The sequence below is a fragment of the Carcharodon carcharias genome, chromosome 29 (genome assembly GCF_017639515.1).
Source record: "Carcharodon carcharias isolate sCarCar2 chromosome 29, sCarCar2.pri, whole genome shotgun sequence".
Lineage (NCBI taxonomy): Eukaryota > Metazoa > Chordata > Chondrichthyes > Lamniformes > Lamnidae > Carcharodon > Carcharodon carcharias.
The window spans coordinates 16,099,363-16,117,939 of NC_054495.1; the positions used below are offsets into that span (position 1 = coordinate 16,099,363).

The following is an 18,577-nucleotide window of genomic DNA, read 5'->3' on the forward strand; positions in this document are numbered from 1 at the left end:
GGGTGAAAATGGACACCTATCTAGCAGCTACCAAGCAATATGTTTATATTACTCATAAAATTGGTATTCTGAAAGGGGTTTTGTTATTAAAAGGCGGAGTTCAAATGAGCTGGTAAGACAATGAGAATTTGCATTCAATTAGTGGTGGTAGGTATAACTTTAGCAGTTTGGATGTGCAGCAGAGACAAGGTGAGATCAAAAGGCAGCTGTAAACCTCCAACTGGCTCCACAGGAACTAAAGTGAAAAGAAATCTAATTTTGAATTTGTAAGGTGGAAATGCTTTGCCTGGTGTTTGGTTAAGACTATGGGTTGTTGTTGCCTTAATGGAGATTAGTTTGGCAATTTGTTATAAGTTATGATAGTAGTCATTTGAAGCTATGTATATATATTTTTTTTTAACCTGTGTCAATCAGTAAAATGTTTAATTTAGTTAAGTGTAAAATCTCAAGAACTGGTGGTCTGATTCATGAATTTAGAGTCACATCTCCAACATAACACTTGAAATTATGGGTTATGACAGTTGTTTGAAGTTTTCCTCTTGGTTTTTTAAATAACTCCACTTTATCAACTGTATCGGTCATAACGCAGGTATAATAAATGATTCATGTGTGATCCTCAGGCTAACTGTGTTAGGAAGATTTGGACCCTAAAGCCAGCATGAGGATTATGGTTTGGAACCTGCTCCCTGCTTCAGTATCAGATCACAGCTCCGGTTAGGCCAAAGAATTGGGCTGAATGAACTCTCATTGTTAAAGTGCCCAAGCTGCCAAAGAGAGGGAGATCAATTACAGGGCAGCCTTTTGTACTGGGAATGGTGCGTGTACATTATCAGAACAATCCGTTTTTATATAGCTTCAAATTGCCCTGATTAAATATTAACAGTTTGTATTCCAAACACAACCTCTCCCCTAATATAAAAGCAAAATACTGTGGATGCTGGAAACCTGAAATAAAAACACAAATTGCTGGAACAACTCATCAGGTCTGACAGCATCTGTGCAGAGAAAGGAAGAGTTAATGTTTCGTGTCCGTATGTCTCTTCATCAGAACTAAAGAGAAATAGAAATGTGATGAAATATCCACTGTTTAAGGGGGTGGGAGAGGTGAAGCTGGATAGAAGGCCAGTGCTTGAACTGAAAGTGTAGCTCAACACAAACTGGAGGAACAGCACCTCATCTTCCGATTAGGCACTTTACAGCCTTCTGGACTGAATATTGAGTTCAACAACTTCAGATCATGAACTCTCTCCTCCATCCCCACCCCCTTTCCAATCCCAATTTTTCAATATTTATCTTTTCATTTTTAGATATATGTTTTTCCCACACCTATTCTATTATTTTTTAAATTTATTTCCATTCATTGTTTTATCCCCACAATTTAGCCCATTTCAATCTTTTCTCCCACACCCTCCCCTCCGCCCACCCCACCCCCACGAGGACCATTTGTCATTGCTCGTCCTGCTGTATAAACTTAATCCCACCATTAGCACCTCCTTTAGTCAGAATCACCCCCACCATCAAAAACCCTTCGACCTTCAGTGTATGACATGTTTGCAATCTCTCCTTTGCCTCCACCTATCACTGGCCTTCTACCCAGCTTCACCTGTCCCACACCCACCTTAAACAATATATATTTCACCACATTTATACTTTAGTTCTGAAGAAGAGTCAACTCTTCGTTAACTCTGTCTTTCTCTCCACAGATGCTGTCAGAGCTGCTGAGTATTTTTAGCAATTTTTGTTTTAGTTCCTCTCCTCTAATATAATGATTCCAGTAATAGGGAAGTCATGCTGATGGGACACTCACATTTAACATCATTGCATGCGTCAGATGAAGTGGAATATCCAGCCTGACTTTCTGTACAGGCGGATGGCGAGTTGCTCATCATTATTATAGCGCATGAGATGCTGGAACCCATCGGGTTGTTTAAGATGGGTGAAAAACACATGAGCAGATCCCTCACTGACCATCTGCTCCATACATTCGATAAAATTATTTCTCAAGGTGGTGGTGAATCTTAAAGTCTCCTGGTGAGATTTCCTGGGACCAATAATCTAAAAAAAACCGACCCAATGGGAAATAAAAGGCATGGACATCATTTCAATTGTTAAACATTTTGCTTTATCAATCAAGGCAAAATTAATGTAAGTTGAACATATATTCACAGGGAAATTGTATTCATTATGGAGTAGGAATTATATTTTAAATATCCGGCACAATACAGATAGATCTGGCACCCCAGGTGCTTGATTGTCACCACGCCCACTGCCTTCAACATTCACTGCAAACACCACCGATGCACAGTGGCAGCAGTGTGTGTAACATCTACAAGATGCGCTGCAGGAATTTGCAAAGGCTCTTTAGACAGCACCTTCCAAAGCCACAACAATTACCATCTAGAAGGACAAGGGCAGCTGATAGATGGGAACATCACTACCTGGAAGTTCCCCTCCAAGTCACTCACCATCCTGACTTGGGAATATATCGGCCGTTTCTTCACTGTCACTGGTTCAAAATGCTTGGAGTCCCTCCCTAACAGCACTGTGGGTATGCCTACACCACATGGTCTGCAGTGATTAAAGAATGCAGTTCACCACCACCTTCTCAAGGCAAAATTAGGGATGGGCAATAAATGCTGGTCTAGACAGTGAAGCTCACATCCCATGAAGGAATAAAAATAAACTCACAAATTTCTCAGATAGACCCTTCAGCATGATTACCATTAATCTCAGCCACTGACTCCCTCGTAACCATGCCTCCCCAAGGCAGAATTTCAATGTCTTCATTCACACTGGAGTTTGACCTTAATTCCCATCTGACAACACCATAAATCTATCATAATCCCACAGGGACAATTCCCAGAAAAAAGACATTGGAAACTGTTTGGACTAAGCAACTTTGAGTTTAATATGGCTTTGTTACAGACATGTACATGTTATCAGTGAATATGTAATGGGCCATCAACAGGAACAACATAGGCTGTGTCATGTTACAATAAATGTGACTGAGCTGTTATAGTTCCTGTGACAACCAATTGAATTTGTATTTCAACACCCCCAACGTTGGGAATAACTCCACATAATGCGTTGTGCTTTGTAGACAGGCCCACAATACTCACAGGGCCGACCTGCACCAGATCTGGGAATGGGACAGATTGTACCTGCAGCTCGGAAGCCAATCCAACAGCCAACATGACATGGGCCATCAATGGGAGAATCATCACTGGGAACAGGTCAGATGGAGAAGTCATCGCCTGGCCGGTGAATAGATACCACGTACAGAGCTCCCTGCGGCTGGGACACTCAATTACAACTGGAATGGTCATCTCGTGTGCTGCAGCGAATGGGCACGGTGATAGTGTCAGCACCTACCAACTGCACTCTGACGGTACATGTTTAATCTCTTTCCCATTGCAACACTATCAGTGAGGCGGACCATCACCGGCCATTCGCTAACTGGGGGAACATTAGCGTGAGTAAATAGCAGCCCCAATCAACAGCTCAAGACGCAATCTGCTGTCACACAGTGTAAGGTCTCTGCAGCTTTAGACACATTCCAGTTGAACGGTGAGGTGGGCATTATCCATTTTACATTCTATTCCTCAGAAACTTGCTACGTTTATGGTTGTCAACAGAACACAAATTATCTGAACAACTGTGATCTTGCAAGTTAAAATATTCACTCCGACTTCAAGAACCCTTTCAAAAACCTGGTTCCAATTCACCAACTGCAATCCAACGCTCGAGAAATGTTTATTTCTAACATTGTGCGACTGACTCGGAATATGTAAATACAGTATTTAAAAATCTAACATCAGTGGTGTCACTTGTATAATTCATAGACCTGTAAGGCTGGGCCGAGTGATTGGGGCTGGCATGTATTCTGATCGGATTAATCCCATTGTTGTATGTTATCACAGACTGCAATGTCCTGTGGATATTATTGTAACCCCTGACTATCTCAGATGTGCTTTGTGCACCATAATGTCACAGTCACAGAATTTTAACGGCACAAATGGAGGCCATTCGGCCCACCGTGTCAGCACCTGCTCTCCGAATGAGCATTATGACCCGGAACCATTGTCCTGCCTATTCTCCGAATCCCAGCACATTGTTTCAACTCAAATAATCACCTAATGCCCTCTTGAATGCCTCGATTGAACCTCCCTCCACCACACATCCAGGCAGTAATTTCCAGACCCGAACAACTGGGTGTGGGGAAACAAAGATTATTTCTCAGTCATTTTGACGGGAATCTTTTAACCCTTTATATCTCATTAACCCTCGGGACACGCAGGGGCACAGTATTTTTTTCAAAGATCAACAAAATGGGTCAACAAGAGTCCTTAATTTGTCTTTAGACTAGTGGCTTCATCAGAAAGTCAGCTTGTATCTTCACAATTAGAAATCCAAGATTGATGATTCATTCCAATGTTCTAATTTACAGTATGGTTTTAATTTCTTTCCTGGATATTTCTAGGAATACATTCCCGGACAATTCTCTTCATTATTGGGGGTGGAGCCTCTGGGCTTGTTGTTTTAATTGCAGTCCTGGTCGCTGTGAAGATACGAGGGTAAGTGTGATGCTTCATTACCTAGAATGGAATTGTAAACATCCACCCTGAAGTCTGTGTGTGTGTCAAAAACTCCTTTAGTCAGTTACGCAGGGGAAGAGCCGAACACCTGAATGAGCTGGGGCAGAATGCAGGAGGGATAATAGCTCCCCGACCAATGTGGTTCATCCACTAGCATCATTTTTCCTGGAACATCGGTGCGCACTTGAGTTGTCTGTCCGCACATTCTTCCTGTTACAATATTCTGGATGGATATTATCTCTCCAAGCGGCACATCCTTGAGTCTCTCATCACCCCGCATATCAGATGCCTTGTAGAGTATTATCTTCTGTCCTGTAATCTGGGTAAAGGGCTTTCGCTGCTTAAATAATGTGTATAGTACAATCTGATTCTGTGTTCAGCTGAAGTCACCTTATCACGTGGAGATTTCTCAGTAACGCTGCACTACAATGTTAATTCAAATCCTCAACCATTGACTGAAATAGTCAACGTGATGTGACACCGTTTTTTAAAACAGTCTTGAAGTCGATGGACTAAAGGAGGAGAAAGATTTTTTTTCAAAGGGTTTGTTTCAGTGTTGTGGGTGTTACCTCGTTATGGACAGTCTTGACCTGACTGGGTCTGATTTGGAATGAGCAGACGGACAAACATCCTGTAAGAGGAGTTGGCCCCCAAAGCATTTAAACCACAAGCTGTTGGGTGAAAGGTGAGCTGCAACATCAATTTCCACCCCCGCCCCCCCACTTCCTTCCTACCTACCTACCTTCCTTCCTTCATCACAAACACCAAGTTTACAGTTGAAATCAGTGAAATTGAATCTCGGTTCACTCGGTGCTCACCCTCAACAGCGGTAACTCAGCAGCACATTGAAGACCATGAGGGGGGAACGCTTGTGTATATGGTGACAATGTGCAAATAACCACCCTGCATGGCAACCACCTTGTTAAAGACAATTGCTAGTTAGACAGGCGATTGGCATTGACTAACCCATCCAACCAGAATGAAAAGATACATCTGGAACGCTGTGTGTGGAAACTACTTGGGAGTCAGTAACACTTGAAAACAGACCAGTTTGAACCAAAAGACCAGCCTGGATTAATTCTTCCGCCACAGCTTCTTATTCTGAGTAACATTTGGTGCCAGTTATTAATCCCCTCTTGCAGCGTGATATCGGTAAAGTGCCTAATTCCCTGTTAAATGGTGTTTCTTTCAGCGATTATAAATAACCCCGCAGACAGTTAACGAGGATTCTTGCTTTATTCCCGTTTTAAACTTCAATGGATTGAAGACATCTATAGAGCAATAGAGGGGGTTCTATTTTCAAATGTCTATTCTTCTTACTGCTACTTAACGAGGTGTTATATGTGGTTTGAAACTGTTACTAATCACAATATCAGTTAACTCGGAGCGAGCAGCACCGGGATATTAAGGAGCAGAGGGGAAGTAGGGCCGAATGGCCTCTTTCTGTGCAGAGGCCATTCTGTGATCATGGTGCAAGTGATGAGTTCCATTCTGTGATCATGGTGCAAGTGATGAGTTCCATTCTGTGATCACGGTGCAAGTGATGAGTTCCATTCTGTGATCACGGTGCAAGTGATGAGTTCCATTCTGTGATCATGGTGCAAGTGATGAGTTCCATTCTGTGATCACGGTGCAAGTGATGAGTTCCATTCTGTGATCACTGTGCAAGTGATGAGTTCCATTCTGTGATCACGGTGCAAGTGATGAGTTCCATTCTGTGATCACGGTGCAAGTGATAAGTTCCATTCTGTGATCACGGTGCAAATGATAAGTTCCATTCTGTGATCATGGTGCAAGTGATGAGTTCCATTCTGTGATCACGGTGCAAGTGATGAGTTCCATTGTGTCACCACGATGGAAGTGATGAGTTCCATTGTGTCACCACGGTGGAAGTGATGAGTTCCATTGTGTCACCACGGTGGAAGTGATGAGTTCCAATCTGAAAGACGGGCAGGTGGGTGTTGTTAAATGTTGCCTCTGGTGTAAAGCCCTGTCCCAAGCGGGAAACATAAGCAAACACCAGCTGCTGATGTCCTTGATCACACCCACACAATTCACATTAGGAAAGCATTCTGGATCATCCTGAGAAATTGCTTTTTAAATTGTACCTGTCACTCTTCAGGATGAAACGGGAAGAAGCTGCTGGTCTGTCTGAAAGGCTGGAAGATCGGATGATTTGCAGGACTCTCCAGGACACAGTAAACCCTGAGGTAAATGGTGTCGAACTGTGGCAGCAGTGGTTAGTTTTCAAACAGCAAGTGAACCAGATCAGGCAAAGCCCAACAGATAAATGAAACTTTTTAACTGAGATTTTATGGAGGGAGTCACCTCCTCATGTCCCTGATGGTGGAACATGGTGAATGCAGCTTTTAAGATTCATTCACAGGATGTGGGCATCGCTGGCTGGGCCCAGAATTTATTGCCCATCACTAATTGCCCCTTGAGAAGGTGGGGGTGAGCTGCCTTCTTGAACTGCATGCAGTCCATGTGGTGTAGGTACACCCACAGTGCTGTTAGGGAGGAAGTTCCAGGATTTTGACCCAGCGACAGTGAAGGAATGGCCGATATATTTCCAAGTCAGGATGGTGAGTGACTTGGAGGGGAACTTCCAGGCAGTGGTGTTCCCCATGTGTCTGCTGCCTTTGTCCTTCTAGATGGTAGTGGTCGTGGGTTTGGAAGGTGCTGTCTAAGGGGACTTGCTGATTTAAGTCATGTAGTGAGCTGGGAATTGAAATTAGGAACTGTTTCTCAGGATTGTGGTCCCTCACTCTCTTTCTGGAAGAGCAATCACATAAACTGACTGGGAATCTGAAATGTTAAAAAATGCTGGAAATCCTCAGTAGATCAGGCAGCAGCTGCGGCTCCAAAACAAAGTTCACCTTTCAGTTTGTTTAGCTCACTTCAGTGAGAGATGAAGCAGTATTTTATGAAATGTAGAGAGGGGGGAGAGGGGGGGGTGGTGTTTGGGGCGGTGGGTGTCGGGGGTGGAATTGGGCTGAGATCAGAGATTAGAAAGGGGGGGATCCAAAATGTGATGGGAGTAAAACAGGAGAGACTAAAAGACTGAAGGGATGATGGTGCTGGGTAAATATGGACGATAATGGGACATCTTAAAGGAACAAAGATGTGTCTAGAAGTGATGTTAGCGTTAAAAGCTGAATCCTTACCAACACCTGATATAGTGAGAATTTCAGGCCTTTACTATTGCTTCCGTTTTGCAGCTTTTGGGGAGGTTTCTCCTGATGCCGTTTTCACCTCTTCTACACATACATTCCAACAAGCAGCAAGAGTGGACCATTCATCCCCTCGAGCCTTCAACACCATTTAACAGGATCATGGCTGATCTGATATCAGCCTGAAATCTGCATCCCACCCACCTGCTTTTACCTATGACAGAATTGACCCCACCTCCCACCCCCGACCTTACCAAGAATCTATCCATCTCTGTCTTAAAAATGTTCAGCATCTCTGCTTTCAACACCTTTTCAGGAAGAGGGTTCCAAGGACTCACCAAATGAGCTTTCATTTTCCATTATGACCTTTGATGTGGCACTTTATCCATTGCCTTCTGGGAATCTCAGTACAGCACATCCACCAGTTCCCCTTTATCCACAGCACATATTGGAGTTCTTTGAGGAAGTAACAAGTTGTTTAAACACCATTTCCCTGTCATTTTTTTTCTGACAGATCCCATTTCCATTCACTTGCACTGCTATCTCTTTATTACAATGTAACCTCTACTGTCTTCAAACCTAGGATAGATTTTTTTTATCATTTATTCTTTTCTGGAGTGTGGGCTTCGCTGGCTAGGCCAGCATTTATTACCCATTACCAATAGCCCCTATGAAGGTGGTGGTGAGCTGCCCCCTAGAACTGCTCCAGTGTAGGTGCACCCACTGTGCTGTTAGGGAGGGAGTTCCAGGATTTGGACCCAGCCACCGGTGGCCTTTTGCTCCTCCATCCCCTCCGGACCTCCCCCCTGTTTAAAACCTGTTATATCTCAAACTATTTCTCGTTCAGATGGGAAAGGTGAGCGAGCCAACATGTGAAATGGTCACCTCTTGCAGACAGGTTGAGTATTTCCAGCTGTTTCAATCTTTTGTAAGTCAATATTACTGGAGCCATGGGATAAGATTAAACCAGAGCTGGAGCCAATATTGATCCCTGAATCAACATCACTAAGAAAAAGGAAAAAACATTCTCGTCTGTGGCTTCTGGCTGTGCACAAATCTGGTGCCACCTTCCCCCAGCAAAACAATGACCAGACTCCAAATAAACTTCATTGACTTGACAGATCTTTGGCATGTCCTGTGATATATAAATCTAATTCATTCTTCCTTTGTTCAGCTCATTTTCTGATTTTGTGATCACTGTGGTTATTAATTACACAGCAGCCCTTGTCTCTTAATAATCGTAGAACCACACTGACCAGAAGGATATCATTAAACCCATTTGAAGAAGAGTTTTCAAATGTGTCCCACTCTGCTGCATTCTCATTCTGTCTCAACTGATAATAACAAAATTACTTCTTTAAGTATTTCTTTTGTCTCTCTCTCTCTCTCTCTCGCTCTCCGCCCCCCCCACCCCCACCCCCCCCCCCCACCCCTTCACCCCACACACCTTAAACCAGCTTATATTTCAACTCTTTCTTGGACTCGAACTCAAGTTCTGTCGAAGGGTCATGAGGACTCGAAACGTCAACTCTTTTCTTCTCCGCCGATGCTGCCAGACCTGCTGAGTTTTTCCAGGTAATTCTGTTTTTGTTTTTACTTCTTCTTTCCTCTATAACCCACAGCCACTCATCTGATGGAGCAGGGACATGAGAAAGCTCACCCGGGGTCCAATAGTGTTTCTGGTACACTCAGCACACTGACCACCGTCCTCAATTCAGGCCCACGCTAACCCTACAGCTAACAACGATGCTCTTCCTTCACAGAGAAATGTTCACAGTCACGGTGGGGAATTGATGAACCCCATGCAGGATGAAGAGATTGTGTACACAGCCATCAAATTCGCCAATGTGAATGGGAGATGCAGCCTGAGAGTGAACATCAATTAAAACAGAACTGCAAATGAGCAGGAGATCTACCCTCAGCTTGGATGGTGATGGAAGTGAGCAGACTTTAACCCAGCTGATGTTATGGAGTTAGACAAACATCATCGCTTTGCAATAAAGACTGTGAGAATAGAGATTTTCCTGAAGGTGGATGCAATGTTTTCATTTACAGCCACAATCTCATGTTTAGTTACAGTAGGATAGTAACTTTTTAAAATATTCTTTTAGTGATCATGTTTTCCTCTGTATTGTGAATCTACTTTGCAAATCATTTTAAACATCTCCTCTTGTCATTAAGCTGCTGAAATGTATTGGCCCTCACTGCGCACACTCACAACCGAGGACACGGCTATAAAATAAACCCCAGAAAACAGCAGAAAAGTAACTTTGTTTATTGCTGCTTGCTCTGAATTTATTCAGGTGCTCAGAACAAGGGCAGCTGCAGGGAAGTGGAGTAAAGACGTGGGCCCATAAGTCTGGGCAGAGGGGAGGACTGGGGAGAAGTCCAGATACGTATAATTGGGAATCTCTTTGGGCGAATTGTATTTGATGCCCATTCCCCAGGATATTTCAGCCCATTCTCTGTGGCTCCAGCACCACACGTACTTTTCTGTTTGTTTCCGCTGGTTAGAAAGCACAACCCGGGCCTGATCGGTCAAACAAGTGCCGAAGATGGTGGTTTTTAAACATAATTGTGGAATGCTCTGTCCCACTCAGATCACTGTTTATATTTTGTCATCTTTTAAATCGGATCAAGATTTAATTCGTACATTGATGCTTACACCTGACTGGCCCAAATATCCATCCATGTGGGAATACTGAGACGATGCAGGTTCATGCACAAGGAGTTATCTTTTATTTCCAAAAAAAATGTATGCTTTCTTCATTAAGTTTATAAATTACATTACAACACATGTCGACTTAACAATTACAGGAAGTCCAATAAAATTCAACTTCTCTCCATACGGCATCGCTGGCAAGATTTAAAAGCTTACTCAGACCAGAGGCAGTTATTTTATAAAAAGCGGAGCAGTATACACCAATCGAACTCACACGTCTTTCACTATCACGTTTTCATCATTTTCAATTGAAATTTGAAATTGCGATTTTGTCAGTTCACCAAAAGCGTGTCCAGCACAGAAGGAAGCCATTCAGCCCCTCCTGCCCTATGCAAGCTACCCTCAAAAACAACTCAACAAATCCCGTTACCCTACCTTTTCCCTGATTGTAAGGGAAATATCCAGTTTTCACCAAGGCTTCCACAGTTGTTGAGACTATTTGTGTGTCTGTTCCCAGAGCCTATTCTCTCATTATTTACCTTGCTGAATTCATTGTCCACTGCCACTATCAACACAGTTTTCCCTTTTCTTCCCTTGCTATCAATTCTATACAAATGACTTGCTCTTCCCTTTGCTTCCTGATATTAACGCCACCTTTTTGAATCTTCTGCAAACTTGGAAATATTACATTCAGTCCCCATATCCAAATCATTGATATGGATTGTGAACAGCTAGGGCCCACGTACTGATCCTTGCAATGCCCCACTAACCACAGACTGTTAACACAGGAATGACCCAGGGCCTGGAGGGGGAGGGGACATAGTGGCATTGTCACTGGTCCAGAAACCCTAAAGACCAGGGTTCGAATCCCATCAAGGCAGAAAATATTAGGAATGAAAAGTCTAATGATGAAACGATTGCCATAAAAAAGACATCAGTTTCACTAATGTCCTTTAGGCACTGGACAACTGCAAACTGCAGCCCTGTCAACCTGGCAAAGTCCTCCTTACTAACCAGTTGGGGCTAGTCTGACTCACTGACTAGTCAAGCAACAGCCTGACACAGTCATCCTCACGGGATCATACGTTACAGACAATGTCCCAGACACCCACCATCACCATCCCTGCGTATGCCCTGTTCCACTGGCAGGACAGACCCTAGCAAAGGTAGTGAGACAGTGGTGTGCAGTCGAGAGAGAATTGCCCTGGAAATCCGGACCCCTTGAAGTCTCGTGGCATCAGGTCAAATATGGATAAGGAAACCTCCTGCTGATGACCATGTCCCGCCCTCCCTCAGCTGATGAGTCAGTGCTTCCTCCATGTTGAACATCACTTGGAGGAAGCGGCAAGGATGCAGAATGTACTCTGGGTGGAGTACATCACCAAAAGTGGCTCGGTAGTACAATTCCAGGCAGAGCTGGCCGAGTCTTAAAGGATATAGCTGCTAGACTGTGCCTGTGACAGGTGGTGAAGGAACCAACAAGAAAGAATTGCTTACTTGATCACCAACCTGCCTGTCACAGATGGATCTGTCCATGACAGTATTGGTAGGAGTGACCACTGCACATCCATTGTGGAGATGAAGTCCCACCTTCACATTGAGGATACCCTCCATCGTGTTGTGTGGCACTACCACCTTGCTAAATGGGATAGATTTCAAACAGATCTAGCAACTCAAGACTGGGCATCCATGAGGTGCTGTGGGCCATCAGCAGTAGCAGAATTGTACTCGAGCACAATCTGTAACCTCATGGCCCAGCATGTCCCCCACTCTACCATTACCATCAAGCCAGGGGATCAGCCCTGGTTCAATGAAGAGTGCAGGAGGACATGCCAGGAGCAGCACCAGGTATACCTAAAAATGAGGTGTCTACCTGGTGATGCTATAACACTGGACTACTTGCACCAAACAGCATAAGCAGCAAGTGATAGACAGGGCAAAGCGATCCCACAATAAACAGATCAGATTGATGCTCTGCAGTCCTGCTGAGGTGAATGATGTGGACAATTAATCAACTCACTCGTGGATATACACAAATATCCCCATCCTCAATGATGGAGGAGCCCAGCACATCAGTGCAAAAGATAAGGCTGAAGCATTTGCTACAATCTTCAGCCAGAAGTGCCGAGTGGATGATCCACCTCAGCCTCCTCTGGAGGTCCCCACCATCACAGATGCCAGTCTTCAACCAATTCGATTCACTCTACGTGATATCAAGAAACGGCTGAAGGCACTGGATACTGCAAAGGCTAAGGACCCTGACAATATTCCAGCAATACTACTGAAGACTTGTGCTCCAGAACTTGCTGCGCCCTAGCCAAGCTGTTCCAAGTGTACTAGTTCCACTGACTCCCCTTTACCAATTCTGTTAGTAACATCCTCAAAACTCTCCAACAGGCTGGTTAAGCATGATTTCTCATTCATAAATCGATGATGACTGTGATCTTGAATAACCAGATGTCCACTCATGACAATCTTTATAATAGATTCTAACATTTTCCCTATTACTGTTGTAAGGCTAACAGGTCTGTAGTCCCCATTTTCTCTCTCTCTCTCTCTCCCTTCTTAAATAGTGGGGTGACATTTGGAACCTTCCAATATGCAGGAGCCATTCCAGAATCGATAGATGGTTGAAAGCTGATCACCCAATGCACTCATTATCTTCAACAATCTGGAATGAAGAATATCAGGTCCTGGGGACTTGCAAATCTTCATTCCCATTAATTTCCCCAATATACCCTTCCTGCTAATATTAATTTCCTTCAAATCAGACCTGCCTGAGTCTGGTCTCAAATGCTGGTGCTGTTACAGTAACACCAACTTATATTAATATAGTAGTTTCAATGTAACATTACCCAATGCATTTCAAAGGTGTAGGGATTTGAGCTGTATACTAAACCCCAGAGTAAGACAATTCTTGTTGAGGAATAACCCTGTTGATGAAAGGGACAATCCCTAATTTAGAATGTGAACTAGCAAGGTTTATTGGACAATAAAGATTGATACTTAACATTTGAAGAGTTGGGCATGTGTAATATAAACGTTCAACTAGTGTCAGTCAAAACTTTTACCAAGGATCCCAGGACACCTGGGATCTTCTCTTTTTGTTTCTTGAACCTGGTCTCTTGACTCAACATGTCCTTTGAGATTTTAGCTTAGTCAACTTTAACTCTAATATGCATGCAAATCTGTTTGTAGCTTTGCAGCCTCAGCTCTGGCAGAGCCTTTTTCCAACCTGTAACTTCCCAGTCCACCTTAAATGCTGAAACTACACATTCGCAGCTGCTTGCTTTCTCTCTCTCTCTCTCTCTAGCGAGTTCTAATGGCAAGGCCTCAACCTGTGACAAATGCCCAATGACTCCCAATGTTCCCCACAAATTCTTGCTTCCGAGCAGCTTCCCTACTCTTAACTCTTTCCTGATAACTGCCCTTCAGCAAGCGCCTTGTGCCAGGAGCTGTCCCTTAGCAATTGCGAAGTCCTTATTGATGCAACATTATTTTTTATGTCCTTTTATCAGGTAACACTTGCAACATTTATCCCAAGTATGTGCACTTGTCTCAACACAACCAGCAACTTCTAACACAATGTTTTCAACTCTTGGCCAATGGGAATGCACTCCTGGCCTCCCCTTGACAATCTAACCTAAATTAGCACCTTTGGAAGGGAAACACATCTTCCTGGCCAATTAGCATGTACCATGAAGCTATTAACATATATAATATGTTGGAAAATAATTTTATTTTAAAATAGAGGCTTAATTTTTTTGGTATGTCTTAATTGGATTAAAACCAGCTAGTCTGGATGCTTTGATGTACTAGTTTGAGATGAAAACAGCGATATAGTGTGCATTTATAATTTTTGAATAGAGCATTCAAGAAGCGGGGTGAAAACTTGAGTCTATCTAGCAGATACCAAGCTTATGTTTGCTTATATTGCAAATAAAATTGGTCCGATGAAAGGGTTTCATTGTTAAAAGGTAATGTTCAAAGAGGCTGGTGATGCAATGGGAATTTGAATTCAATCAGTGTTGGTCGGTATAACTACAGTAGTTTTCAGGTGTGCAGAGCAGAGGCAATGTAAGATCAGAAGGCAGCTGTAAGCCTCAAACTGGCTCCACAGTGAAAGGAAGCTTATTTTGAATTCGTCAGGTGAAAATGCTTTGCTTGGTGTTTGGTTAAGACTATGGGTTGTTGTTGCCTTAATGGAGATTAGTTTGGGAATTTGTTATAAGTTATGATAGTAGTGATTTGTAGCCATGTGTATATATATTTAGCCTGTGTAAATTAATAAAATGTTTCATTTATTTTAATGTAAAACCTCAATAACTGGTGGTCTGATTCCTGAATTTAGAGTCGCATCTCAAACATAACATTCAAAATTATATGTTATGACAGTTATTTCAAGTTTCCCCCAGGGATTTTTAATTAACTGCACTTTACCAACTGGCTCGGCCATACCAGCATTGCAGACTTGGCACTCCTTCTAAAGGCTGAACTCTGACTTGTATCTGAACAGGAGGCCCTGGCACACCTGGTCATGTCTAGAGTTTATTTTTAAAGCTACATCACAGCACCTGACACTGAAGGAGATGCCAACTTTAAGAATTCTTCAGCAACGTATCCCAAAATCACAAATTATCCCAATAATGCAAACAAATAAAGACTGTACATCACAACTTATGTGCAGTACAATGTGGTAACTTAAGCCTCATTAATTGTACAAATGTATAAATGAGGTGAAGTCTAACACAGGAATTGTGTGAAGCAAAATATGACGCTGAGAAACATGAGGAGGTGTTCAGTCAGTGGCCCAAGTCTTACTCAAAGTTTTAGATGTTTGTAGAGCGAGAGGCAGAGAGGTGCAAGGTGGTCGGGGACAGGGGAGCAGTGGGAGACCAGGGGTGGGGGGTGGTGGGGTGGGGTGGGGTGGGGGGTGCTGGAATTCCACATCTTAGGGCCCAGGCAGCTGATGATAGGAGCACCAACTGTGCGGTAATGAAAATCGGTGATGATCAAGAGGCCAGGCTGAGAGGTGCATTCATATCCCAGTTATTTGTAGGATTGGAGGTAATTGCAAAGACTGGGTGGTTCCGGGCCATGGAGAGATTGGGGAACAAGGGTGAGAATTGTTAAACCAGGAGGTAGCTGGACAATGTAGGTCAGTGAACAGAGGGATACCAGGTGAATGGGAGCTTCTGCAAGTTAGGACAGCAGAATTTTACATAGGTTTATGTAGAATATAAGAGACAGCAAAAGGATATACAATGGAACAAGTTCATGTTGGTAATCCTCCTCTCACCTTCCCTTATCTAAACCCATGGTTGTAACTCTCTATTCCCTTCTCCCTCATATGCCTTTCCTGTTTCCCCTTAAATTTATCGCTTCATATTCACTTCAGCCACTCCCTGTGCTGGTGAGCTCCACACTCGCTCCTGGATAAAGATATTTCTTCAGAATTCCCTATTGGATCTCTCGGTGATGACCTTATTTCGAAGGCCTGGAGTTCTTATCCCCACATATATTAATACACTCACACATTTCTCATTCCTTATTTGTTAATCCTCTGTGCTGCCTCTCCAGTGCCTCTAAATGACTTTTTTTTTTCTCTAAGGTGCGCACCAGAACTGTAATCAGTTTTTTTAAGTGTGTCCTGACCAACTTTGGAATGGGGGTTTAACATAAATTCCCTGCTTTTCAATGTTATAACTGACAGCACCCAGCATGGAGAGCTGCAGTCAGTAAAAGGAGCTGAATGACTTCAGCGGGTGAAGAAGGTTTTAAAATAGATTTACAATGCAGGCATGTCTATGGTAACACAGCAGGTGGTCCAAATGTTAAAGCCTCAGTGCGGTGAGGGGGGTGGGGGGGGGTGGGGTGGTGGGGGGGCGGCGAATTCCAGGACTTTGGGAGAAAAATGGAAAAATGCTTGCAGTTAATTTGTGGTTTTCTGAACCACTGGAGTCTCAAAGCTCTTTACAACCAATGATGTACTTTTGAAGTATAGTCACTGTTGTAATGTAGGATGCTAATGTATTAATGCTCATGTAGGATACATTAGCAAGCCAATATGTGCACAACAAGATCCCACATACAGCAACATAAAAGTCACTAGATAATCAATGTTTGTAACGCCAGGGACAAACGTTGACTAGTAGGCCAGGTATAACTCTCCTGCTCTCTCTCACATAGTGCCATGGCATCTTTCACATCCACCTGAGAGACAATGACGCCTCGCTTTACTGTCACACCTGAAAGGTGGCACATCCAGCAGTGCAGGTCTCCTTCAGCACCGCTCTGAATGGTCAGCCTTAATGTCTCCGCTCAAATGTTAGAGTGGGACTTGAACCCAGGACCCTGAACTTTGATCCACAGACGATGAAGAAATGCCTGCATATGCCCCCGATTATGTGCGTCTTAGTGTGAAATTTGGACGTGCTGTTGTTTCCATGACCCTGCTGCCTTTGACTTGCTGGGTGGTAGAAGTGGTGGTTTTTGAGAGGGGGTGTTGGAGAAGGCTTGATGAGCTGCTGCAATGCATATTCTAAATGGCACACACTTCAGCCTTGTCGTGCTGCTGAGGGGATGGGGTACATTTCATTAGGACACTTTGTCCTGGGTGGTGTCGGGATCTTTCACTGCCGTTCCAGAGTATCCCATCACACCCCATACTCGGGTCCTGTAGTTGTCGAAGAATGGAAGGGTTGGGTGATGTAAATCTAAGGTGACCAGAAGACATTAACAAGAGTTAAGGGGAACAAAGCTGCTCCAGAAGTGATTAGCATTGAAACTCCCAGTTAAACCTGCTGTCCTGCCCTCCCTGTTAAATCTGACCTTCCCCTTTCATGTACCGGCTCCCTTTGTCACACAGCTCTGTTTTATTAACGTTAGTCACAATATCTAGGACACAACCTGATTAGCTGAAGCTTGGTTTGTTACCATTGCGTTGTCCCCAGTCCCAGCATCCTATGGTCAGGGTGAGTTCAGCAGATCTGCCTCCATTTTCAGACTTTGATGATCTTCAGTAGCAGGTGAATGGGATGTATCACAACTCGCTTCATCTCGTCCCTGAACTTAGCCTGGGTGAGGGCGTAAATGCAGGTGTTGGTGCAGGAGTTCAGATACCTCAGCATGTCCCCGACCTGGGTAACTGTGGGCATGGAGCTCAAACTCAGCAACATCTCTTGAAAGACAATTTCCACCACCCTTGTCAACCAGAGCACGATGAAGTTGCCTGAAATGGCGAAGAGCAGGATAATGGACTTCAACCGGTTCTCCATCTCTGGGTCAACTTGCTTCCCATCATTGTCTTGACCCCGGAATACCTTGCGGACCCGGCTGGCTACTAGGATGTGCCTGATGGTCAGAGTGTTCAGCAGCAAGATGCACACGTAGGGAATGAGAGGGGTTATGATTTTGCCGGACCACAGATATATTGCCAAAGCGGTTTTGGTACACAGGTTGTGAAGCCGGCAGAATGGGAATGCACCGCGGGTGTAGTCAGGTTCATAGGTGAAGTAGCGGGGGATGTTTCTCAAGTAGCTGACTGCGCACACCGTCAGTATTACCCAGCTTGCTGTCCTCTCTGTGCAGTATCTTGTTTTGAACCTTTGGCAACAAATGGCAATAAAGCGGTGGAGGGTGAAGGCGACAGTGAGCCAGTCTGAGCTGTCCACCAAGGCAGCATTCATGATGCTGTTCACGCTGCACACATAGTAATGGTTGAGGAGAGAGAAGGGGAAGTGGAGAGATCCCAGGTAGTTCAATATCACACAGAAGATGATCACCAGCAAGTCTGCCGCTGCCATGGACAACATATACTGGCGAGTACATCTGGCGAGACCACAGCTCCCTCGAGACAGGATCACTATCGTCATTAAGTTTGCTGTCAGAGCAAGAAAGAGAGGTGAAGGTTACCAATTACACCCAAATCATGTGTTACAGCACATGATATTGGAATTAGAAAGTGCAAGAGAGGAGTTGAATGGAGCCAGACGGTGATGGTTCAGAGAAGTAAAGGTGAAATGAGCCACTATTAACAATCTCACCCCTCACCCACTGGGTTCCTCTTCCCAATTCTTCCCCAGTTACTAATGAGTTCCTGTTGGCTAAACCTCCTCTCATTCTCTCATCATCAACAGCTCTCCCCA

The 18,577-nt window shown here is 43.9% G+C and overlaps 2 protein-coding genes across 4 annotated transcripts in view; one reads left to right on the forward strand and one right to left on the reverse strand.

Moving 5' to 3' along the window:
- The window catches only part of LOC121271086 (sialic acid-binding Ig-like lectin 8), a 19,402-nt gene extending 9,370 nt beyond the window's left edge, over positions 1-10,032 (forward strand). For all 3 annotated transcript variants that reach the window (XM_041176827.1, XM_041176825.1, XM_041176826.1), the window contains 4 exons: positions 3,101-3,388; positions 4,481-4,574; positions 6,718-6,805; positions 9,532-10,032. In XM_041176827.1, coding sequence (XP_041032761.1) covers positions 3,101-3,388; positions 4,481-4,574; positions 6,718-6,805; positions 9,532-9,654 — 593 coding nt within the window. In that variant the 3' untranslated portion in view covers positions 9,655-10,032. The remainder of the gene's footprint in view (positions 1-3,100; positions 3,389-4,480; positions 4,575-6,717; positions 6,806-9,531) is intronic.
- A 7,399-nt stretch (positions 10,033-17,431) lies between these two features.
- On the reverse strand, positions 17,432-18,304 carry LOC121271042 (probable G-protein coupled receptor 139). The gene has a single exon (XM_041176740.1). It carries the CDS (start codon positions 18,302-18,304, stop codon positions 17,432-17,434), a length of 873 nt encoding a protein of 290 aa, XP_041032674.1.
- Positions 18,305-18,577: the final 273 nt, after the last annotated feature.

Coding starts and splice junctions, on each gene's coding strand:
- LOC121271042 (XM_041176740.1), bottom strand. CDS start 18,304: ATGACGATAGTGATCCTGTCTCGAGGGAGCTGTGGTCTCGCCAGATGT.